This window comes from Entelurus aequoreus, linkage group LG20 (genome assembly GCF_033978785.1).
Source record: "Entelurus aequoreus isolate RoL-2023_Sb linkage group LG20, RoL_Eaeq_v1.1, whole genome shotgun sequence".
NCBI lineage: Eukaryota > Metazoa > Chordata > Actinopteri > Syngnathiformes > Syngnathidae > Entelurus > Entelurus aequoreus.
Genome location: NC_084750.1, coordinates 36,190,183 through 36,216,411, shown reverse-complemented (window position 1 = coordinate 36,216,411; position 26,229 = coordinate 36,190,183). Strand labels below are relative to the sequence as shown.

Here is a 26,229-nt window from a genome sequence, read left to right as displayed (position 1 = left end):
AAAGTCTGATTGTCATTAAAACAGATAGCTCCATCTTTTGACACTTCTTCCACTCCCGTCCTTGCACACAACAAACAAAGATGACGAAGAGAAGACGCTGTCGAAAGTGAGCCACGTAAATAAGACCGCCCACAAATCGGCGCATCCTGAAGCGACTTTTTTATATGGTTTATCATTCTTCGGTCAATCGTCAACAAAATAAACAAACAGTTGTACATTCATAAATTGAAAATGAAAATGTTGCAGACCGAAAGGGTTTAGGCTGAAGTTGAGCACTTACTGCGCCTAACCCTATAAACAATGTCAAGTACAAAATGAACTTCCGAAAATTATTAAATGTCCTTTGTACAACATATTATAAATACAAATTATACATAACATCAACACAGTTCAATTATATACACAGTAAAGGCATGTGAAATATCCTTGTACACGTGTTAAACCTTTGTACCAATTTATATACTATATACAAACAATTATACTTCCATTATTATTTATATCCCACATTTAGTATTTGAATTAACATTGATCATAGTATTAAATACTGTGTTGATTCAAGAGTGATATATTTTTTCAAGACATTAGTCTTAAAGTGTTTTTTAAATGTGTGAATGGAACTGGAACATTTTAAGGAATCATCCAAGCTGTTCCACAGTTGAACCCCCCTGACAGAAACACATCTACTTTTTAAGCTTGTTCTTATCTTAGCTTTCTGGAAGACAGCTGAACCTCTGAGGTCATAGGTATTCTCTCTTTGCTTTCAGAAAGCAATTTTAAGATGATCTGTAAAACATAATCTATGCAACATTTTGACCAAAGAACCACAGGTAGACCACAAGGAAGTGTTTTCAATTTAGAAAAACATCGTAATATCACCCCCCGCGACCCCAAAAGGGACAAGCGGTAGAAAATGGAAGGATGTATGGATGACCCCTTTAATGCGCATTATAATCTGGTGCGCCCTATGGTCCAGAAAATACGGTATTTTAAATGGTTCAGATTGTTTTTTGATGGAATTGCTCGTGTATTAAATCAAGTGTTGAAAGTAAACTAAAACTGCAAGACACCCACAATCTCACAATGACAAGCATTACTTAACTATTTCTGTTTGAACAAGTAATTAAATAGATTTGGTGTGTGCTTAATCTTTGTTTTATTCGGATGGATTGAGTGCTTTACAGCTATCAGTCTGATATATTGGTCTAAAAACAATCCGAATAAATGAAGAGAGGGATTTTGTGGGTGTACAGCCAAATAGCAAGAGTCTGTTTCATTTCCCTGGCTATGATTCGATGAATAGTCAGATCAAGGAGCTGCTTCTGTGAGAAAAAATCCTCGGCCTAACCAGCCAGGTTGAGAAACCGGGCCAAACCAAAGCTTGATATTCGTTTGGTCCAAGATCTTTGCAGCCAAAAGGTACAACTCGTCCATTGAATACGAAGCAGCTCTAAAACTAATCAGGGTAAAACAGACCAGTAACAAAGTGATGTTTTCTTAGTTGCAGTCTTGGCTGAGATATTTAAACCTATCCTATAGATTTAATCAGGTTGTTAGAGGGTTAAAGGTTGAAAAGTAGATAGGAAGATATTTTTTTCAGTCCGAACATTGCGTGAGTAGGAACTTTGCCAAACATTACAACTTTTCCTCCCACCCACCGCTCTGCCCCTCCCACAGTATTTCAGATCTACAACTCTACCCTCAATCACGATGGCTTTTGCCGCCATGGCAGCGCCTGATCAAAAGGACTCGGCAAGCCAAATCAAGGGCTAATGACCACCAATTGCCCAGATAACCTCTCCCGTGTGTGTTGGCAGAGATGCTTGGACGAGTAATGCATGAAGTATGCTAAACAGGGGGGAAGTGAAGCGTGTTGTGACCCTGGGACCACCTGTTTTTATGGCAGTGAGACCTGACTACTCAACAGAGTCAGATTATTCCTAATGACTCTCAAAGCTCCAATGTTGACACTTGCTGCCCGGTAATCACAGCTGCCCCGGTTCTGTTTAACTACATGTGAACGCAAAGATATTCTTGACTACGCTTGAAGTCTGTTCATAGTCCAGACACACATGCACACACAGGTAGTAGAAATTGTGTTTTTGCTATTAGTTTTTTAAGACAAACTAAATGCATTGCTGACAAACAGATTATTTTCGGAGTTGTTTCTGAGAATGTTTCCCTTGATCAACTGCGATTAATTTCACTCTTGAAACATGTAATGACGCCTCTCTTATCAGGGCATTGAATCGATCGCAACGGGACTGTTCAGATTCTCTTAGAAAACATTTTGCCTCTCTAACTTACATTATTTTAGGATGCGGGATAGTGTTTAGGAAATAGTCGCACTTAGGGGTGGCACGGTAGTTGTATTCGTTTTTGAATTTCGGTACGGGAAACGTTCTAATTTGGTGCACATTAAAAGAGAGACAGGAAGCGTGCGTCCAAAACTATCACACTTATCATTATCCCAGCAATATGTTTGGAGGAGAAAAGGTGAGGCCTTTAATCCCAGGAACACCACCCTACCGTCAAGCATGGTGGTGGTAGTATTATGCTCTGGGCCTGTTTTGCTGCCAATGGAACTGGTGCTTCACAGAGAGTAAATGGGAGGATTACCTCCAAATTCTTCAGGACAACCTAAAATCATCAGCCCGGAGATTGGGTCTTGGGCGCAGTTGGGTGTTCCAACAGGACAATGACCCCTAACACATGTCAAAAGTGGTAAAGGAATGGCTAAAGCAGGCCTTCCCAAAGTCCTGACTTAAACGTGTGGACAATGCTGAAGAAACAAGTCCATGTCAGAAAACCAACAAATTTAGCTGAACTGCATCGATTTTGTCAAGAAGAGTGGTCCAAAATTCAACCAGAAGCTTGCCAGAAGCTTGTGGATGGCTACCAAAAGCGCCTTATTGCAGTGAAACTTGCCAAGGGACATGTAACCAAATATTAACATTGCTGTATGTATACTTTTGACCAAGCAGATTTGGTCACATTTTCAGTAGACCCATAATAAATTCATAAAAGAACCAAACTTCAGCCATGACATTATGTTCTTTACAAGTGTATGTAAACTTTTGACCACAGCTGTGTGTGTGTATATATATATATATATATATATATATATATATATATATATATATATATATATATATATATATATATATATATATATATATATATATATACTACCGTTCAAAAGTTTGGGGTCACATTGAAATGTCCTTATTTTTGAAGGGAAAGCACTGTACTTTTCAATGAAGATAACTTTAAACTAGTCTTAACTTTAAAGAAATACACTCTATACATTGCTAATGTGGTAAATGACTATTCTAGCTGCAAATGTCTGGTTTTTGGTGCAATATCTACATAGGTGTATAGAGGCCCATTTCCAGCAACTATCACTCCAGTGTTCTAATGGTACAATGTGTTTGCTCATTGGCTCAGAAGGCTAATTGATGATTAGAAAACCCTTGTGCAATCATGTTCACACATCTGAAAACAGTTTAGCTCGTTACAGAAGCTACAAAACTGACCTTCCTTTGAGCAGATTGAGTTTCTGGAGCATCACATTTGTGGGGTCAATTAAACGCTCAAAATGGCCAGAAAAAGAGAACTTTCATCTGAAACTCAACAGTCTATTCTTGTTCTTAGAAATGAAGGCTATTCCACAAAATAGTTTGGGTGACCCCAAACTTTTGAACGGTAGTATATATATATATATAGTATATATATGGATGGACGCCGGCTAGCCAGCTGTAGCGACTCAGCAACAATCTTTTCAAACGCTTGTTTGTTTTGTCGATGCACATCCATCTTCTTCCTCACCTTTTCCCTGATGCCCGACCATTTCTGGCTAATTTCAGCCTGTCAGCTGTTCCCGACGCACACAGCGGTTCGCTCCAAACACGAGAAACGAGCGCCCCCTACTGGCTTGTGATCGGCCACAACGTGCATATGGCTACTTTCAATATTTATTGACCTATTTATTAGGGGGCGGGGTCTGGGCTTCCCAAGCCTCGCACACCAGTCAAGTCGATTGTAATGTAAAAAACCACCAGTCAAGTCGATTGTAATATAAAAAAATGAGATGTGCCAACACTTTAATACATCTCAATTTTACTAGTGTACTTCAGGATTTAAACGTATATCCATTTTTAATAGGAAGTCTGTTGTTACATGAGGCCCCCCGGCACTCTAAATTGATAAACAGATCCACTCCTGTTGGTAGGAATGGAATATACGCGGTCTATTTTCATGCTGGACACCCGCCACATAATGTGTGAACTTTAAGCTCAAGTTGTGTTGTGAAACATCGAGACGGCTGTCAGACAAATACGGGAAGCGCCATGCTGGTGGGGGCTCCGGTACGGCATCACAAAGATGGACATGGATGGGGTTGCCAGTGGACAAAAGGAAAGAAAAGAAGGATTATACTGGAGATGTGAGAGATATAATAGGAGAGAGACAGAGAGGCAGAAGCCAGAGATGGGAAAAGATGGATGAGGAGGGGGGGCAGCAGAGTCGGAGATAAGCGGCTGTGAGAGTGATAGGATGGGATTAGTCGAGACAGGCCCCGCATCCCGGCAACAGCACCACAGTGTTAAACCTGCGCTTCACAGGGACGCTCCCTGTCACATCAAAGCTTCCCTCAGGCCTGCCTGGCACCGAGGCCAAGGAGGCGCTCGCGGGGTTGTCTCCAGCCGCACAACACCACTTCCATGCACATCACGCGTTCACCTCCATGTCTCCATTACGCGCAAGGAGGAGCCACGTGAATTGAACTTAATGACAAAGACTCGAAATAAGTGGAGGGCCTGGGGGCCGCAGGTGCCCCCCGAAGCTCCTGGTTTTTCGGCAATTGAACATGCAAAAATTAGCACGAAAAAAAGCACCATTTAAAGATGTTTTAGTGTTTAAAGAATTGAAAAATGATCAACAGCGTTGACATAAATACATACTAGAGATGTCCAATAATGGCTTTTTTGCCGATATTCCGATATTGTCCAACTCTTAATTACCGATTCTGATATCAACCGATACCGATATATACAGTCGTGGAATTAACACATTATTATGCCTAATTTTGATGTGATGCCCTGCTGGATGCATTAAACAATGTAACAAGGTATATTGTAGCGTCCCGGAAGAGTTAGTGTTGCAAGGGGTTCTGGGTATTTTTTCTGTTGTGTTTATGTTGTGTTACGGAGCGGATGTTTTCCCGAAATGTGTTTGTCATTCTTGTTTGGTGTGGGTTCACAGTGTGGCGCATATTTGTAACAGTTTTAAAGTTGTTTATACGGCCACACTCAGTGTGACCTGTATGGCTGTTGACCAAGTATGCCTTGCATTCACTTGTGTGTGTGTGAAAAGCCGTAGATATTATGTGACTGGGCCGGCACGCAAAGGCAGTGCCTTTAAGGCGCGCCCCCAATATTGTTGTCTGTGTGGAAATCGGGAGAAATTCGGGAGAATGGTTGCCCCGGGAGATTTTCGGGAGGGGCACTGAAATTCGTGAGTCTTCCGGGAAAATCGGGAGGGTTGGCAAGTATAACTGGGAGACGCAACTGCTCTGTACTTCTCCCTACGTCCGTGTACCACTCAGTCAGCGGCGTTTTAAAAAGTCATACATTTTACTTTTTGAAACCGATACCGATAATTTCCGATATTACATTTTAAAGCATTTATCGGCCGATAATATCGGCAGTCCGATATTATCGGACATCTCTAATACATACCCCATTCATCCAAATTAATGACTGTCTGTTTCAGTCACTAAGTTATTTAGTCACTACAGTAATTACAACTTCATTATTATTTTTTTCATGTATTCATTTATTTCAGGCAATGACATTAAAAAAAAAAGTACAATGTAGACAACACTTAATAATATAAATTAATATAATGCAAAAAGTAATGCACAGTATGTAAGCATGCTGATCCAGTTTTGCCTGAAAGGGAGTGGGAAGAAGATAATTTATTTGATCCCACCCCCAGTTCTCAATTCGGTGATTAATACATTGAGTTTCACTCTTACTTTGTTTAAGGATTATAATACAAATGTTATATCATGGTGGCATTACCACAGGTAACAATAATTATTACACTGTAACAATAACTTATAAAACAACATTGTAAATTAGGCGGCAAAAATGTGCTTTGTATAACATTATTGATGTATTATATTTAATTTGTGTTCACATCCACAGGAACCACATGGGTTAGCCTACTCTATTTACACTATTTACAACCTTACTAGTGTTCACTTCACAGCCACAGGTGGTTCATCTAGTTATTTACATTATTTACACATTACTTTGGTTCATTCACACATTACTTTGGCATTTTTGTTTTGTTGGCTCTGACATGATGAGCCTTCCTGGCAAATTTCTGAGCAGCTTGCATTTTCCTTTTTGTTTCTGCTTTAGTGGATTCTGCCTTGGATTTTATAGCCAATTTATGTCTCTTCGAATCCCTCTCCACTTCTAACTACTCCAAATGCAAAAAATCATAAGGAGTACAAACAATGTTTATTCTATTAGCTAACTTTCTTTATCTGAATAGTCATTTGTGATTTATAGCATGAAACAACAAATATCTTGCAGTAATGTTGTTTTTGTTTCAAAATGATTCAACTATTCAATGTCAAAATATAAACAGTATAAATAATGAACAGAATGTCAGCTACTGTCTTGTTCCAAATGTTAGCATGTAGACAGGTTATACTGTAGCAAAAGTCATCACATCTGCCACAATCATGTGTGTTCTTAAATGTGTATTCCACTTCTTCCTTGTCGAGAGCAGTTTTGATTTGGGCTTACCTGGTAAACAACTCAAATGAATGTTTTATCCAGGCGCATACATTTGTCCAAATGTGGCCAAGTAGACGCATTGTGGGTTTCCTGGACGTTGTCTACATCGCTAAAAGAAAAATCTAAGGAAGAGAATCCCTCTGCCATCTTCCACTAGTTTTTTTTTAAATATATAAATCGCCCGCTTGAATATTCTCTTTTCTCTTCTCCGACTTTCTCCTCATCATTTGGGATGTCTGTTGTGATTTCCCTTCCTGGTTCGATGACCCGCCCTATCTTGCCTGATTGGCCCGTCAGTAATGTTTTGCCCTAATCTGAACCAATCGTGACTCATCATAGTAAACTAACCAACCAATCATGGATTTTTCTTATAAATAAACCAACCAATCATCATTGATATTTCCTCTATATTTTGCCCCCTTCTCCTTCTCTTCTTTTGTAGCATGTAACTTAGCTAACCACTACATGGGTCTAAAAATAGCTAATCTACGGAAATCGCTACTTGTTTTAAAAAGTAGCGAAGATACTGTCAAGCTACTGGGAAATGTAGTTAAGCTTCGATTTTTAAGTTAATCCTTTTTAATGGAAAACCATAGTTTTTACCACTGCAATGGATTATCAAAAACTGTACTCATTACTGGAAAACCGTAGTTGTTGGCAGGTATGGAAAAGAGACGGATCAAGACTTTAACACACATTGTAAATCGGAAAAAACAAAGAAAAATGGTAAATATTTTGGTATATTTTTACAGAGATAAAAAAGACGGATTTCTGACTATAGACGGAAAAATCACATGCCTGAAGGAGACGCTGCTTCCTTCCACTTGCCTTTTCATTTCAGTGTTGTATCCTTGTGGCGTGCATTTGAAAAAAAGTGATGCACCATCTCTAAATATTCAATAAGGGGGAGAGTGAAAACTTAAAAAAACTATATATATATATACGCATATATATATATATATATATATATATATATATATATATATATATATATATATATATATATATATATATATATATATATATATATATATATATATATATATCCATCCATCTTCCTCCGCTTATCCGAGGTCGGGTCGTGGGGGCAGCAGCCTAAGCAGGGAAGCCCAGACCTCCCTCTATATATATATATATATATATATATATATATATATATATATATATATATATATATATATATATATATATATATATATATATATATATATATATATATGTGTGTGTGTGTGTATATGTGTGTGTGTGTATATGTGTGTGTGTGTATATGTGTGTGTGTGTGTATATATGTGTGTGTATATATATATATATATATATATATATATATATATATATATATATATATATATATATATATATATATATACACCAGGTACCGCTAATCACCAGGCCAATACCATCCTTTTTCGGCGGCAGAAACTGGGAGACCAGTCAAGATAGTGGGAAATATGATTGAATATTATATTAACCCACCTTATGAAAAATAACAATTGTTGAGTTTTGGAATGGCAGTTATATTTGTTAGTTCTGTATTAGTGTGTATTAGTGCTGTAGTTCCCATGTTAGTGAATAGATATGCTTTGTTATACACTTTACAATTATTTTTTTTTGCTCCACCGTCTCTTGAACCTGTCATTCTTTTAGTGTTTCATTACCCAGAGTTGCATGATTACTCGCAAATGTTCCTGTGGATGAATGGACAACAAGTCTATAAATACATCCTTTGTTTGAACAGTCATTCCTCTCTGATTTCAGTCTTGACAATTGCAGTTACTCTGCAATCACCGCATGTTCTCTGATCAAGAAAACAACACCATTTATTGCTGCGTACTCATTGTCATGTGCTTCACACTGCGAACAAACATGACACGTATTTCCTGTGGCGTTGCAACGGAGGATGCATATCCCGATTACCAATTGGGCCTGTTTATCCGCTGAAGAGTGACAATCCATTGATTAGTGTGTATGTGTGCACTAATGCATAATTTGTGTGATCTGGTAGTTGTTCCCTTTCGGAGCTCATCAGTTCATGGATACCACCCACACCACCGCAGCATGCAGTAAATAGAGTCAAATAGAGCCCGCCACTCGTTGAGAAATGGCACAATTATCCCCCACTGGTGAAATATGTGCTTGATGCACCGCTGCTTCTTCCCCACAGAATGTGTTTGCGACTTTAAATGACTATACTTGTGGGATCTGAAAACCCGTCTTTTGCAAAAACTGATGTGAAATCCTTTATATGTTTGAGTAGCTTTTTGAGGATCACAATTTGTTTTTCGCGGCTTGGGTTGGCAGTGACTCAGGATTCAGAGCTCATTTGTGATGACTAGTGCCTTTGAAATGCCTATTTTTTTAACGAATGATGTAATACTCAGTATAGTACCGTATTTTTCGGACTATAAGGCACATTTAAAATCCATTCATTTTCTCAAAACTCGAGAGTGCACCTTCTATCCCGGTTGCGCCTAATGTACGGAATAATTTTGGTTGTGCTTACTGTCAGGTTCAAACACTGTTGACATCTATTAAACAAGACAAGAAGCAAGGAATTAAACAGAGACAGAATTAAATTAGGCTCAATTTAGGAGAAACGTCTGGGCTGTACTCTTGTCCAGTCTCCACCACGCTCTGACGGAAGATTGTACACCTCCTCTTTTATGGACTGGACTCTCACTATTATGTTAGATCCACTATGGACTGGACTTTCGCTGATATGTTGGATCCACTATGGACTGGACTTTCACAATATTATGTCAGACCCACTCGACATCCATTGCTTTCGGTCTCCCCTAGAGGGCGGGGGTTACCCACATATGCGGTCCTCTCCAAGGCTTCTCATAGTCATTCACATCGACGTCCCACTGGGGTGAGTTTTTCCTTGCCCTTATGTGGGCTCTGTACCGAGGATGTCGTTGTGGCTTGTGCAGCCCTTTGAGACACTTGTGATTTAGGGCTATATAAATAAACATTGATTGATTGATTGATTTTATTTGGACTTTCCCTGATTACATGGCAACAGCTGTTTCTAAGGGATGGGGGTCGTAAACAGCCATCGCCCTTATCACAAAACAGTTAAAAGAAAAGGTCGGTTCAAAGAAAAGGTTGTAAACAGTTCAAAGAAAAGGTCGTAAAACAGTTCAAAGAAGAGGTTTGATTGATTGATTGAGACTTTTATTAGTAGGTTGCACAGTGAAGTACACATTCTGTACAATTGACCACTAAATGGTAACACCCGAATACATTTTTCAATTTGTTTAAGTCGGGGTCCTGGAGGGAGGTCAGGCCCTGCCTCCTCTCCGCTTTATAGATCTCAGGTAAAGACAATATATTTCTGTGGATTACAATACATCAAAGAAACTGACACCTTCATGTCGCTTCCCATCGTACACAGTGGAGTTTTACAAGCCTTTTGATAGGTAGGATCAAAGACAGCTTTTGTCTGCTCGCCGGGAACTCATGGCAACACAAAGTTTTGTGATAACTTACATGCAAATATTCTGACACTTACCGACCTCGAAGCTATTTTATTTGGTACATGGTGAAATGTAAAGTGTAAAAGTGGAGCATTACTGTACTTTCAAACATTTTCCATTAGGCATTCTTGCTTTGTTGGCATGAAAAGTTGCAACACTACCAAAGACTATAAAAATGGGACCCATTACCACTCAGCATCAAGGGTTGGAATTGGGGGTTAAATCACCAAAATGATTCACGGGCGCGGCCACCGCTGCTGCCCACTGCTCCCCTCACCTCCTAGGGGGTGATCAAGGGTGATGGGTCAAATGCAGAGAATAATTTTGCCACACCTAGTGTGTGTTTGTGACAATCATTGTTACTTTAACTTTAACTTTTTACCTACTGTACAGTGTTTGTTGGACGTTCATGTCATGACTAGTCAATTTGAGGTCATGTCTTGTTTAGTTTTTGGGTGTTTTGGGGTTTACTTCCTGTTTTACGTTCTTATTTTGTTCCCACTTCCTTTTCTGTATGCGTTAGTTTGCCCTGGCTTCACCCCTGCTTACAGGTGATTGGCGATTATGCTTTCCACCTGCCACTAATTATCCCCCGAGGACTATTTTAGCAAGTTTCATAGCTTAGTTGGTTGTCGGGTCATCGCTTCTTCGTCGCAGATGCTGCTGTTTTCCTAGTTGCTGCTTTCTCCTAAGGCAAATGTGAGGTTTTTTTGGTTTCTGATTCTTGCACAGTTTAGTATTTTTGCATTTTGGTACTTCTTGGACTTTTTGGCATAAATATTCCTGTGTGCATTATCAAGCACCTCTGTGGTTTTTTGCCTTTTTGCATTTTTTTTCATTGTGCCACTACTTTTGAGCACCTTAGTGAATGGGTTGATGAGGCGTCATGAAGCGTTTCGACACATTTCAAAACTGTATTGATACTGTCTCGGTACTGTGTCACTAAATACTGACATCTGCTGGACATTAAAAATCCCTACAGGCAACCTATGGACCGACTCAACTGACACTGATTTTATGACCTAGTATATACAATAATATAAACCAAGTCATTGTATTTCATTTAGGATTATTTCATATCTTCATTTAAATAAAAATATATTTTTATCTTTTTTAGGTACAGTCAATAAATAATGTGAACATGGAAATCTAAGAGAACGTGTTGTGAATGAGGATGCTTGTGGACTGGGAAATTTTTTTTAAAATTTTTTTATACATTTTTATTTAAAAAAAACAGTTTTTCTAACGTATTAAATTTTAGAAGATTTCTCTTCTTAGTTATTTCTCTGGCTGTAGAAAAGACCCGCTCACAGGGCACAGAGGAGGCGTCAGTGCGACACAGTTCACTTATCGGTCACGTGACTTTCTGAAAGCGGTATGCGAACCGACACAGGGTTTCGCTCTATGAGCTTGACGCATGCGCCGATGCATCGGTGTTGCCGGACCCATCACTAGAGCACCTCCTTTTTTGTTTATTTTTGTATTGGTCAAATGAAGCCTCATGAGGCATTGAACCGCTTGAGCCAACTGGTTTGTGAATTTCTCGAAGCTTCAATACACGCTTCCGCACAAGAACCTGCTGGTCAAATGAATAAAAAAATGGTAAAATGGGTTATACGTGTATAGCGCTTTTCTACCTTCAAGGTACTCAAAGCGCTTTGACACTGTTTCCACATTCACACATTCACACACACATTCACACACTGATGGCGGGAGCTGCCATGCAAGGCCCTAACCTAATCACGACCCATCAGGAGCAAGGGTGACGTGTCTTGCTCAAGGACACAACGGACGTGACTAGGTTGGTAGAAGCTGGGGATCGAACCAGGAACCCTCAGTTTGCTGGCACAGCCACTCTCCCAACTTTGCCACGCGATGGATGGATGGATGGATGGATGGAGAAAAATAAAACACAGAGGCTATTTCATCCCTACAAGCCTGTTTCGCAGGTTTCCCTGCTCTTCAGGGGAGCAGGGAAACCTGCGAAACAGGCTTGTAGGAATGAAGTAGGTCAGGAAAAAGCACTGTATAACGGATAAACCACAGTAACCTCGACTATATATATATATATATATATATATATATATATATATATATATATATATATATATATATATATATATATATATATGACATAAAACATATTTTATTATACTTTAATTTACCGAGCAAAACCATGTTGTCAAACATTCACCCATTCACACACATTCACACACTGATGGTAGGAGCTGCTATGCAAGGCCCTAACCTAACCACGACCCATCAGGAGCAAGGGTGAAATGTCTTGTTTAAAGACACAACGGACGTGACTAGGTTGGTAGAAGCTGGGGATCGAACCAGGAACCCTCAGGTTGCTGGCACGGCCACTCCCCCAACTTTGCCATGCGATGGATGGATGGATGGGGAAAAAACACAGAGGCTATTTCATCCCTACAAGCCTGTTTCATTCATTTCATAGTACTTTTTTTAATTTTGGGTTTGCTTTTCAGCTCGCAGGTGGTGTTTTAACGGCCATCAACACATTCTAAAAATACTATTTAGAAAAAAAACAACATTAAAAGTTGAATACAAAAGAAAATGGGTGAAACAAAGTTGCAATGTTGACTTTAAAAAAACAAAACTGCCATGTAGGCAATTTGTTTTCTTTAAAACTGTCAATATTGAGTATTGAATATCTATGTTCTAAATTATTGACTTATTAAAGGCTTCAATTACTTCACATTAAAAAATCCACTTTGAAAAATATTTTTTTTAGGAAATGATTGCTATTTGTGTGTTTACCACAAAAACAATGTTTTTTGTTTTAACAAAAAAGGCATAAAATAAAACAAAGATCCAAAAAAACCCCAACTTACAATATGGATGGATTTGAAGTTGATCTCGAGATTTAAACGTTGAAAGTAAAAACAGGGTATGACTTATGTTTTAACAATGGGGCCATTTTGATTCCTCAAGAATTTAAGTGGGATTTTTTTTTTTAACTCATTACTCAAAAAATAAAAATTATTAAAAGCAATGTTATGGATTATTGAGCTGTTTAAGGCTCCGATTACTTCACATCAAATATTTCACTTTGAAAACCCTTTGGGGGGGAAATATTGAATATTTTTAGTTTTTGCCACAAAAAACAAGATTTTGACAAGAATGCTGTAAAACAAACACTTTAAAAAAATGACTTTGTATCGTCAAATTTACCTGAAGTTGATCTAGACATTTAATATATATGACTTATTTTTAACATTGTTTATGACTGAGACCCTTCCAGGTCCCTGGGACAAAACTTGAAAAGAGCTCTAAAGGTTAAACTTTTATATTGTATTAAAGGTTCATGTTGTATTGGTTTTATAAATGGAAAAAAAAAATCAAAACGGCCACCATATGGTTTAATAATTTAGTGTGCATCTTTTAGTGGAAAAAGTTTGTACACTCCTTGTTTATTATATCACTAATGTGTATTTGTGATTCTGTTCTTTTAGGTTACGCATAAGTACATGTCATGGCGATACCTTTTATATCATTTAGTAGGTTTAAAACCCTTGATTCTAGGTAAAAAAAGAAGTGATTTTTTTTTCTGTCTTTACAGGTATGGAAAGATAGTTTCAACAAAGGCCATTCTGGATAAGAACACCAACCAGTGCAAAGGTAGGTTACTTGGTCTTGTACATCAATCATTTCTCATTCACCTTGGCCTCTGTTGTCAAGAACAATGTTTAACACAAATAGCAAATTGATAACCATGTGATAGGAACATATATTTTTAATTTAGTTTGGTCAAGTTAATTTAACATTTGTATACCTTTTTGTATAGAATAGAGTTCAACCGACGCTTTAGAATCACTTTCACAAAATTCCTTCCATAAGTACGAGAGGTGCAATAATCACGGCTAGTACCTCCTGTTTCGATTTAGTAAGGAGAAACAAACCTAAAACTGCTGAGCTTTTGTGAATGATTTTTACAGATTAGCATGGAAACTGAAATCTGCTTGCAGGCAATTCTTTCAAAAACACAATTTGTGATACACCAAATTTTTGAACTGCAACTTTGGGCCGAAAAGGGTCGAAATACTTTTAGCACCAAAACAACACTGCCACATGTCAGCGGTAGAAATGGGCCAGTTACCTGTTTTAAGGTACAGTACAAGCCAAAAGTTTGGACACACCTTCTCCTAATTCAATGTTTTTTCTTTATTTTCATGACTATTGACAATTGTAGATTGTCCTGAAGGCATCAAAACTATAAATGAACACATGTGGAGTTATGTACTTAACAAAAAAAGGTGAAATAACTGAAAACATGTTTTGTATTCTAGTTTCTTCAAAATAGCCACCCTTTGCTCTGATTACCGCTTTGCACACTCTTGGCATTCTCTCGATGAGCTTCAAGAGGTACCTGAAATGGTTTTCACTTCATAGGTGTGCTTGAAGCTCATTGAGAGAATGCCAAGAGTGTGCAAAGTAATCAGAGCAAAGGGTGGCTATTTTGAAGAAACTAGAATCTAAAACATGTTTATATCTACAATGTAAATAGTCATGAAAATAAAGAAAAAGCATCGAATGAGGAGGTGTGTCCAAACTTTTGGCCTGTACTGTCAAAAACAAAAAGGATGTGGTGGGCCTCTTTGATTCTATTTTGAAAGCTGCTTTTACAATACTCAACTAAAATATAAACTCAACACTTTTGTTTTTGCTCCCATTTTTCATGAGTTGAACTCAAATATCTAAAACTTTTACTAGATACACAAACTACCTATTCCTCTCAAATATAGTTCACAAATATGTCTAAATCTGTGTTAGTGAGCATTTCTTCTTTGCCAAGATAATCCATCCCACCTCAGAGGTGTGGCATATCAAGATGTTGATTAAACAGCATTAATATTGCACAGGGGGGGGGGGGGGGGGCAGAAAAGCAATCAGTATCTGATATGACCACCATTCACACATCTCCTTCGCATAAAGTTGACCAGGTTGTTGGTTGTGGTCTGTGGAAAGTTGGTCCACTCCGCTTTAATGGCTGTGCAAAGTTGCTAGATGTAGATAGATAGATAGATAGATAGATAGATAGATAGATAGATAGTACTTTATTGATTCCTTCAGGAGAGTTCCCTCAGGAAAATTAAAATTCCAGCAGCAGTGTACAAATTGAGATCGAATTTAAAAATGTTGTTGTTGTTTTGAATCCCCTGTCATCCTAGTACCCCCCCTCCTCCCCCCCAGAGAGGAGTTGTACAGTCTAATGGTGTAGCTTGGTTCCTATCTACCATCCCCAGCATGCCCACAACACTCGTAACTTAGATCTGATATCAGGTAAACATTGTCTACTGGCTTGTACCGCTCGAAGTGTTGTATGCAGGGGACCAAAGATTTGGAACCGACTGCACGCTCCCTCCAAAATTGCGTCATCTGTGGCATTGCGCTGTGTAACAAATCTGCACACTTCAGAGTGGCCTTTTCTTATAGGCAGCGTAAGGCACTCTCTAGGTTGTCCTTAGACGAGCCTTCACGTTGTCTCCAGTCATCCCAGTTCTCCATACATCTGGCCAGCTCGTTGGTGCTTTGTGCTCCCGCATCATGCTTGAGTACATCCACATATATTACAGTGGGACGTCCTTGTGACCGGTGCCCATGTGTTGGCTCCCACAGTACCAGTTTGCTGGCTGGCAGCTCCTGGTGTCTTTGGCAGTGTCCTGCTAGTCTCGGTCTCCCGGCTGCTATGTTGTCGCTCACCCTGTGTATTGCAGCATACAGATTGTCGTTGGTAACATGTGTACTCTTGCTGATGTTGAGCACTACACGTAGCATTCCGGTGTAGAGACTTCTGCAGGGTTGTCTTCAGGGTCCAGTATTCACTGCCATAATGGAGAACAGATTCTACAGTCTATGCAATAATCATGCTGTTTAATCAGAATTTTGATATGCCACACCTGTGGGGTGAGATGGATTATCGTGACAAAGACGAAATGCTCACTAACACAGATGTATGGACAATATTTGGGAGGAATGGGTATTGTTGCGTTGACCAGCATTCCTCCAATGGGGAATTCAAATTGCTAGTCTCTCCCAGATTCTTTTTATGGCAATATGCTGTTGTTTATATTCAATCACCAGGCAGAAGTTAGTATTTTGTGGTTTATTCTCCAAGCTTAGAGGACAAACCTGAGACCAATCCAGCACACCAGCGTTCCCCAGCCCGGTCCAGATCGGTCTTCCCTCCACCTCCTGTCCCCCCAAGCTCAGCACTGCCCTGTGCTCCTTATCTAAGGAATGTTATGGCAGTCTCAACAGTGCTCTGCCTGTCTACTCAAGGACACTCGAATCCAAGCACTTTGTACCACACGAGACATTAACTGATGTAAATATGACTATAGGAGTTTTAGAAAGAAGTAACACTTAAATATGGATATGATTCTGATCTGCTTCCATCAGTATTTTGTGTCCATAGTAAAAGTTTTAGATCTTTGAGTTCAACTTATGAAAAATAGGAGCAAAAACAAAATTGTTGCGTTTATGTTTTTGTTCAGTGTAGTGTCGACTTAACCCTTGTGTGGTGTTCGGGTCTGTGGGACCTGTTTTAATTTTTTATTAAAATAAAAATGATACAATTAATTCATTTTTCAAACTGAGACTCACTGACTTTGGCTCATTTTCTGTGAAGAACATATATCAGAATTCATATTTAATGACCACACACCATACACCCCCCCTACACATTTCTATTACATATAAGATGTCCGGGTCTACTGGACCCGGGGCTAATAGAAGTGTGGAAATGTATGTTATGTGTACAACACACACACACACACACACACACACACACACACACACACACACACACACACACACACACACACACACACACACACACACAGCAGGCCTAGACAGGAGGAGGACAGAGTGTAGGTACACAGAACATCAGAGGGTCAAATGTGCGAGAAAATGAGAGCAGACAGTGTTGACAAACAATGTTGCAACCTTGTGTGGGAACCGCAGGTGCAGAAACACAAAAGAAGAATCCCTGTGGGATGCAGAAACTGGCAGATAAATTTTCTGTGCAACGTTCATATTGTTGTTACTCAGCCAGCGTTTGTGGGTCTGATGGACCCGTTGCATTTTGTGGCTTTTAATGCCTCACAATCAAACACTTTTATGTTAAAATACTGAACAGATGTTTACCTTATCCCAATAAACATCTGTTCAGTATTTTAACATAAAAGTGTTTGATTGTGAGGCATTAAAAGCCACAAAATGCAACGGGTCCATCAGCCCCACAAACGCTGGCTGAGTAACAACAATATGAACATTACACAAGGGTTAATTACCAGTTTCCTGTATTTTGCAATAAATTCTGTCTAGCGCTCTTATTTTTTTCACCACTTTCCCTCTGGTTTGATTGCTGTTTTTCTAGCCTTTTTTACTGGTTGGCAACTAGACAACAAAGCTGTCCTTGGTTGTTAATTAGCAGGCTTCTTATGCCATCCCTGTCCTCTGGACGGAGCTGGATAAGTTTTGCTTTGTACCTAAACGTGCTGCGTAGCTTTTCCTATGCTTCCAGTGCGCTTCATTGTTGCACTGTTTTTGTGGCGTTTTTACCCTAATAAACAGGTTTTTCAGCTGCACTTTGCATGCTGTCTCTGTATCCTGGGGTCCAGATCAACACAGGTCGATCACAGTTATAGTTGGTAAAGTAAATTATATCTAATTTATAGCTAATTAAATCTTTACAATTCCCCCCTGGTCTAGATGGGTTTTTTTTTCAGAACACACCAGCAGTTTAACAGTAAAAGTTTAAAGAGTGTAAATGATTATTTTATTTGTTGTGAACTTAAAAAGTTTCTTATTGGTTGACATGCAACATTAATTGTTCCAGTTTGAAGCGGAATTCTTGATCTCTATAAAGCACTGTTAGCACACTGTTTTCAACTCGTATGTGTCCTTTTTACATGTATTTTATCAGAAGGCTTACATTATGAAGGGGACTAAAATGGCCCCATTCATCATGGTTTACCTGACACATGACACGTAACAAATTGTGTGTGTGTGGGGGGTGGCACTATCCACTTTAGCCGCCAGATGGATATCGGGAAGCTTGGGCATCCCTACTGAGACTGCCGCCCCCATCCCCCGGACCGGAACAAACAGAAGAAACTGAATTAATAAATGAATACGCTTTTGTAGCGTCAAATCCTGTCTTAAAGTAGACAGGCTTACACAATGTTGTTGAAGCAAGTAACTATTTTAAGTAATCGCCACACAATATGTGTAGACACAAGGGCATAACAAAAAAATAGGTTTGTAAAAGTTAACGTGTTAAGGCATGTGATCAATTCATAAATGTGTCTAACTAATCACTTTTGACGCAATTTGTTTTGACCCCACACATTCCCTTACCTTTTCCGCGGATGGTTATCTCAAGGGCGGCTTCGGTTGTACAGGGGTGTCAAACTCATTTTAGCTCAGGGGCCGCAAGGAGGAAAATCTATGCACGCGCGGGACGGACTATTAAAATCATGGCGTTAAAACTAAAAAAATAAAGACAACTTCAGATTGTTGTCTTTGTCTTACTTTGGCCAAAAATAGAACAAACACATTCTGAAAATATTACAATAAAAATATAGAAAAAAATACCGGCAGCGGTAAAGTTTAGATCCATGAAGGAATGAAAAAAGTGAATGAATGTTTAAAACTGACTAAATTTACATATGCAATTGTTTTCTTTTGTATTTTTTTTTTTTAATGAATTAACGTTCATGACAACCTTTTTCCAAAACACAATGTAGAATGTGAGATATAACAGGATAATGCATACATTTATCATTTGTTTTCAAAACGGTGACAAAAAAGTGGGACCCCAAAAATACTAATTAAATATCATCCAGGGGGGCCATAGATAATTCTTGACTTTGACACGTAGGTTATACAGTATTGTCAGTGATCAGATCAATGCATACGCCTGTGCAACTCCCACTGGTAAAATCAGTGGGAAATTTAGTTTCAAAACACACCCTGACAAGATTTTAGATCGTGCTGTAAGGAAGTTTTGAGATGATAAAGAATAGAGATGTCCGATAATATTGGACTGCCAATATTATCGGCCGATAAATGCTTTAAAATGTAATATCGGAAATTATCGGTATCGGTTTCAAAAAGTGCAATTTATAACTTTTTTAAAACGCCGCTGTACGGAGTGGTACACGGACGTAGGGAGAAGTACAGAGCACCAATAAACCTTAAAGGCACTGCCTTTTTCCGTGCCGGTCCAATCACATAATATCTACGGCTTTTCACACACACAAGTGAATTGAAAGCATACTTGGTCAACAGCCATACAGGTCACACTGAGGGTGGACGTATAAACAACTCTAACACTGTTACAAATATGCGCCACACTGTGAACCCACACCAAACAAGAATGACAAACACATTTTGGGAGAACATCCGCACCGTAACACAACATAAACACAACAGAACAAATACCCAGAACCCCTTGCAGCACTAACTCTTCCGGGGCGCTACAATATACACGCCCTGCTACCCCCTACCCCCTACCTCAACCCCGCCCACCTCAACCTCCTCATGCTCTCTCAGGGAGAGCATGTCCCAAATTCCAAGCTGCTGTTTTGAGGCATGTTAAAAAAAATAATGCACTTTGTGACTTCAATAATAAATATGGCAGTGCCATGTTGGCATTTTTTTCCATAACTTGAGTTGATTTATTTTGGAAAACCTTGTTACATTGTTTAATGCATCCAGCGGGGCATCACAACAAAATTAGGCATAATAATGTGTTAATTCCACGACTGTATATATCGGTATCGGTTGATATCGGAATCGTAATTAAGAGTTGGATAATATCGGAATATCGGATATCGACAAAAAATCCATTATCGGACATCTCTAATAAAGAATATGCATTCATGATAACCTAAAACAAAAAATGTTTGTATGCCATTTTGATATTAGAATTGCCAAGATTCTTCTCCTTCATGCAATTGAAGTAAATGTAGTCTTGGCCAGGGGTACCCATTGTTCACTGGGCGTTTGGACCCTTACCGCTACACCCTCCCGATGGCGGGCCGTCAGTGTTGGCCAACTCACTGCTCTTCTCCTCCTTATAGCTTCTAGCTCAACTCATCTCTCCTATTCCATAACCAGCACGAGGCTCCTTCTGCTGTCTTTCTTGTCTTACTTGTGACTCCAATGGCTGTTGGCGTTCTCCACACTGACTGGGCATGGAATCCTCTACAGCGCACCTCGACCAGAAACAGCCACGCATGCCGTGCTTTCTGCCTCTATTCATGCAAGAGGTCTTGATGTTTGGCAATCTTTCTTTCAAAGGCCTGTTCACACCCCTCTTCCCATGGAACTGTAAGTTCTATTAGGATGATCTATTTTCCTACATCCGACCACAGCACCACATCCGGCTTTAGGGCTGTCTGGACAATCTGGGGGAACTGCAGCCTTTCCTGCAGATCGACCTTCATTTCCCATGATTAAGCCTTTTGTAGCGGATTGTTTTTTATTGTTGGTGGTGGCTTTTCTCCCTCTCTCACAGTCTCAATTGCTCTTTTCCGAAGGGGTTGGCATTTCTGCCTTCGTTCCTGCTCTAGGGTGTTAGCAAGTGTCATGGCGCCATCTGTACCTTCCTCGGATGAGAGCTGTTTTACATCCGGACAAGATGTGTGCCTCGGTGCCCCTCTCCCCACAAAGCAGGCATAAGACATTAAAACAACGTTGAGAAGTTGTTGAATTAGGTTGCTCAAAAAGGTTCATTATGTCTTATTCATATACTTGTTCAATTGTTCTTGTAATCAGACCATTTTTTCGGTATATTAGTTCAGTGGTCCCCAACCACCGGTCCGTGACGCATTTGCTACCGGGCCGCAGAGAAACATCAAATAATTTGGTCACACTTTAGTATGTGGAACATATTCTAAGTAACAAATACTTAATTAAGAGTTATTTGGAGACTAGGGGAACATATTCTAAGTAACAAAGACTTAATTTAGAGTTAATTGGTTAGGGTTACGTTTAGAGGGTTAGGGTTACTGGTTGTATAATAAGGCCATGCAGAATAAGGCATTAATAAGTACTTAATAATGACTAATTAAGAGCTAATCTGTTACTAATTTGCATGTTAATAAGAAATTAATTAATGGTGAATATGTTCCCCATACTAAAGTGTTACCGATAATTTATAAACGACTGCATTTTCTTCGACTTAACTTTCGCCTGTCCCACTAGACCAGTGGTTCTTAACCTTGTTGGAGGTACAGAACCCCACCAGTTTCATATGCGTTTGCACCGAACGTTTCTTCAGTAAAAAATATATATCTTTTTTTTTTCAAATTCAAGACAAAGTTATATGTTTTTTTTACCGGTGCACAAAATGAACCGTGCATGAACATCACCTTGTTCTAAGAACAAAACTAACACAGTGCATGAACTCACAACAATTTACACACCTGCAAATCAGTGTGACTTCTGCTGTTGCCGTATCCATAAAACGCCGATATGGAGAAGTTTTTATTTACACAATGAGTCAGGTGTGTCTCCACATCCGCGGCGAAGGGTCCGCCGAACCCCTGAGGCCGACTCACCGAACCCCTAGGGTTCGATCGAACCCAGGTTAAGAACCACTGCACGAGACACACCAATAATCTTGTTTATAGATGTACAATAAAATTCCTCTTTGGAAGTTGCCATTTGTTATAACTTTGTGCACATTAATGAACATAGAAAATATAAATGTCACAGATTGTAGCCAAAGGCTGATTTCCATCTGCATCTCATTGCAAAGAAACAAGCCCACAGGGCTCCCACTAATTCAGTGTTATAGTGAGTTGTATTTTTCACGCACTTATTTTTGCTGCATTTATCTGGCACAAGTGGAAAGCCGGTCCATGAAACTAATGCCTTTTATTAAACCCGTCCGTGGTGCAAAAAAGGTTGGGGACCACTGTATTAGATGGAATCTTTACCTGACATGTCTGCAGTCTTCTTCAGAACGGTTACCTGACCACTGTGACGTGTTGCCTATCAGCTGTTCTTCTTCGACAGTCGAAACATGTCAGGTAAAGATTCCATCTAATATACCGAAAAAATGGTCTGATTACAAGAACATTTAAACAAGTTCTTGAGTTAGGTCCTGACATAAAGCAACTCAAACCTAACATTGAAACATGCATTTTGACGACCTTGAACAATGTTGGGGTCTGACGTTGATTTGGCCATTGAATTTTGGTCATTTCCTAACCAATATTCTACAACACACCAATATTCTACAACACAAATACAATATGCTCTCTGACGACATTTATTTGATTATGATTTGATTTGACCATTGAAATTTGTTTTTTTCCCTGCCAACAACGTGAATCCAACATTAGACATCAATGTTGTCTTAATTTAATTTGAATTCGCAACATTGTTTCAAAGTCTGTTTTAAAGGACATGTCTTGTGCTTGCTAGGTACTATCTCATATCCCACGTGTGCAGGTTTGTTGGAGTTGGAAGTGTGTCATAGACCGATCTTAGCAGGAAAGAAATGCGGAACGGCTCCAGTTTCCATAGTTTCGACCAGGTGATCTTCTTCTGGGGTCCCACTTGGTCCAGGCTCTTTGAACTTAATTTCACTGCCCTTGACTGTCGTCTGTACCTCCTCCTGGAATACGGTGTGATAGGATGAATTTCTATCCATGTTTACCAAGAATAGTGCATATAGGACAAACATAGCCAAGTAACACACACATCTCGGACTGTACCATAAATACTTTGCCACCAGTGTTGGGTAAGTTACTGAAAACCAGTAACTAGTTACAGTTACTAGTTACTTTATTTCAAAAGTAACTCAGTTACTAACTCAGTTACTTACACCAAAAAGTAATGCGTTACTGTGGAAAGTAACTATTTAGTTACTTTTTTTTTTCTTCTTTTTTTTTTAAAGCTCCCATTAATGCCCTTATAGCCTTCATTTCAGTACTGTTATTGCACTGGAGAATAATACAATCTGTTGATCAACTTGACATGCATTTGCATCACTGAACTCTGCTAAGCAATGTGGTCTACATACAACACACAAAGACAAAGATATGTTTCAAAGGGACAATTTATTTCAGGCCAGAACAAATTGACAAAACTATTTTAAATAGCTGCAACATAACATACATAAGTAACAAACAGCATAATAACAACATAGCTGTAAACCAAGGAAGTACTTTAACTTTACATACCAAAGCCTAACCAGGCGTTTTTTCTCTCAAGGAATTCTGAAATAAAATCTTGTCTGAAGCCCAGAACACTCTACACATTTCCCCAGTTTTAGTTTAGAGATAAGGAAAGATTGGCCTGCCCCACTAGCATCCCTCTTTTTGTTTGTGAACTTTATAGTCTATACATTTAGAGTGATGTGATAATCAAACACCCTAGAAGTCTAGAAATAAAGAGTATATAAGAGAATTGACAGAGTGTGTGTACTATAATTCATAATAACATTGATTATGATTCAATATTATGTTTTGAGCAATGACAGTTTGAAAGAAAAAAAAACAGCTTTCTTTTATTAGTCAACATTGCAACTCTTTCTAAATTACATTTAACCTTTAAGCTTTTTTATTTCAATTTTGTTATGTTTTTGTTTATTTTAATAGTATTTTTAGAATGTGCTGTGGGCCTTTAAAACATTAGCTGTGGGCTGCAAATGGCCTCCGGTGCACACTTTTGACACCCCTGCTATAGATAATAGAAAATTAAATCTGATAAATCTATCGATAAAAAGCTGAGCCTGGCGACGCATGCGCGTTAACTCTCTCGCTCTCTCTGTCTCCGCCCCTCCCTTACGAATGCTGCTGCGCGAAGAGATTCAGAAGAACGACACCGTAGCGCTACAATAAAACACACTCAGATCTTCTGTTTCTAGCCGATACTACATAAAAAATAACGTAAAATAACGCAGTAACGCATCATGTAGTAACGGTAACTGAGTTACTGAATATAAAATATAACGCGTTAGATTACTAGTTACCGCCGAAACTAACGGCGTTACAGTAACGCGTTACTTTGTAACGCGTTAGTCCCAACACTGTTCGCCACACAGATATGGTCAAAAGTTCCAAGATAGGTACACATCAGTCAAGTCTGATAACCACCTGTTTTCACAGTGGATTCAGTGTATAAGGGTTCCAGGATAAGACACCAATGTCTTTCTTGCCATTGCCTGACTGTGCCATGTCATGCTTACAATATTTATATGTTTATCTGTGTGGTGTCACTTTTAGTGTAAAGGCAGAAATGATACGAATTCGATATAAATTGTATGGTAACTTCCCCATATTGTAGTCTGGTTCCTTATTTGTGTCAAGTGTCCTAGCATTACCCACTATCAATATGTAAACAATCTACTGTGATTAATCATAATTTATCAAAATTCAAAAGTGCTATCAATATGATAAAAAAAAAAAAAATAACAGCACTACTAAAAAGAATACATGTTATTATTGGTTGTAATAAGGAATGAGTACATTTCACGTTTGAACGGCACTAGTGTGTTCATGTGAAAATCAACTTTAATATATTACATGTTGTGTATTAAACATTTAACACATCGCTAGTAATAACTGGGCTGTCCAGTTTTTACATGTCTGAGTCACATTTGGAAGTATGCATTAATTTCAGTTTGTCCTAGGGTGTGTTGTTGCAGTCAGGAAGTAGCCTTTGCCAGTAAGTTAAATGTGCAAGTCTTGTCTTTTGTTGAGCTCTACAAAGTGTTTGTACTGTAAGTGTTGAATTTTTTACACGCCAGCTGTTTGATTGTAACATGGATCTTAGTTGTACTTTTGTTTACCTAATTTGGAGATGTTGCATTAGCCTGTAAACCCGCCCATGCTAATCAGTGGAATGAATAGGTATGTCCAATGTACAAAACCCAAAACCACTGAAGTTGTCACGCTGCGTAAATCGTAAATAAAAACATAATACAATATCTGCAAATTATTTTCAACCTATATTAAACTGAATAGACTGCAAAGACAAGATACTTAATTTTCGAGCGGCTAAACTTTGTTTTTTTTTAATAAATATTAGCATTTGGAATATAATGCCTGCAACATGTTCAAAAAAAACTGGCACAAGTGGCAATAAAGACTGGGAAAGTTGAGGAATGCTCATGAAAGGTACATACAGGTTTTGGACCAACATATGTTGCCATCCAAGCAATGTTATCATGGACGCCCCTGCTTATTTCAGCAAGACAATGCCAAGCCAGGTGTTATAACAGCGTGGCTTCATAGTAAAAGAGTGCGGGTACTAGACTGGCCTGCCTGTAGTCCAGACCTGTCCCCCATTGAAAATGGGTGGCACAATATGAAGCCTAAAATACCACAACGGAGACCCCAGACTGTTGAACAACTTAAGCTGTACATCAAGCAAGAATGGGAAAGAATTCCACCTGGAAAAACTTCAAAAATTGGTCGTCTCAGTTCCCAAATGTTTACTGAGTGTTGTTAAAAGGAAAGGCCATGTAACACAGTGGTAAAAAATCCCCTGTGCCAACTTTTTTGCAATGTGTTGCTGCCATTAAATTCTAAGTTAATGATTTTTAGCAAAAAAAATAAAAAATTCTCAGTTTGCCCGTTAAATATCTTGTCTTTGCAGTCTATTCGATTACGTTAAAAATGATTTGCAAATCATTGTATTCTGTTTTTATTTAAAAATTACACAACATGCCAACTTCACTGGTTTTGGGTTTTGTAAATTATCACCAAGCTAGCTCGCTCGAAAAGTGGAGCATTGCCTTTTTAAGTGATTTCTACCCAGAGGCAGTCCGCTATGAATACGCCTTTTTGCCCGCCGAGTTCTTGAGCCAGTGACGTCACATGCAATCCAAGTGTAGAAATTGGTGCAAAATTTACTTTTTATAACTAATAAAGACTACTATTTATGCCCCCACATCA

General features: G+C 38.8%; 1 protein-coding gene across 2 annotated transcripts in view; it reads left to right on the top strand.

The window, feature by feature from the left end:
* The window catches only part of rbms3 (RNA binding motif, single stranded interacting protein), a 589,803-nt gene that overhangs the window by 28,818 nt on the left and 534,756 nt on the right, over nucleotides 1-26,229 (top strand). For both annotated transcript variants that reach the window (XM_062030027.1, XM_062030026.1), the window contains exon 2: nucleotides 13,869-13,927. In XM_062030027.1, coding sequence (XP_061886011.1) covers nucleotides 13,869-13,927 — 59 coding nt within the window. The remainder of the gene's footprint in view (nucleotides 1-13,868; nucleotides 13,928-26,229) is intronic.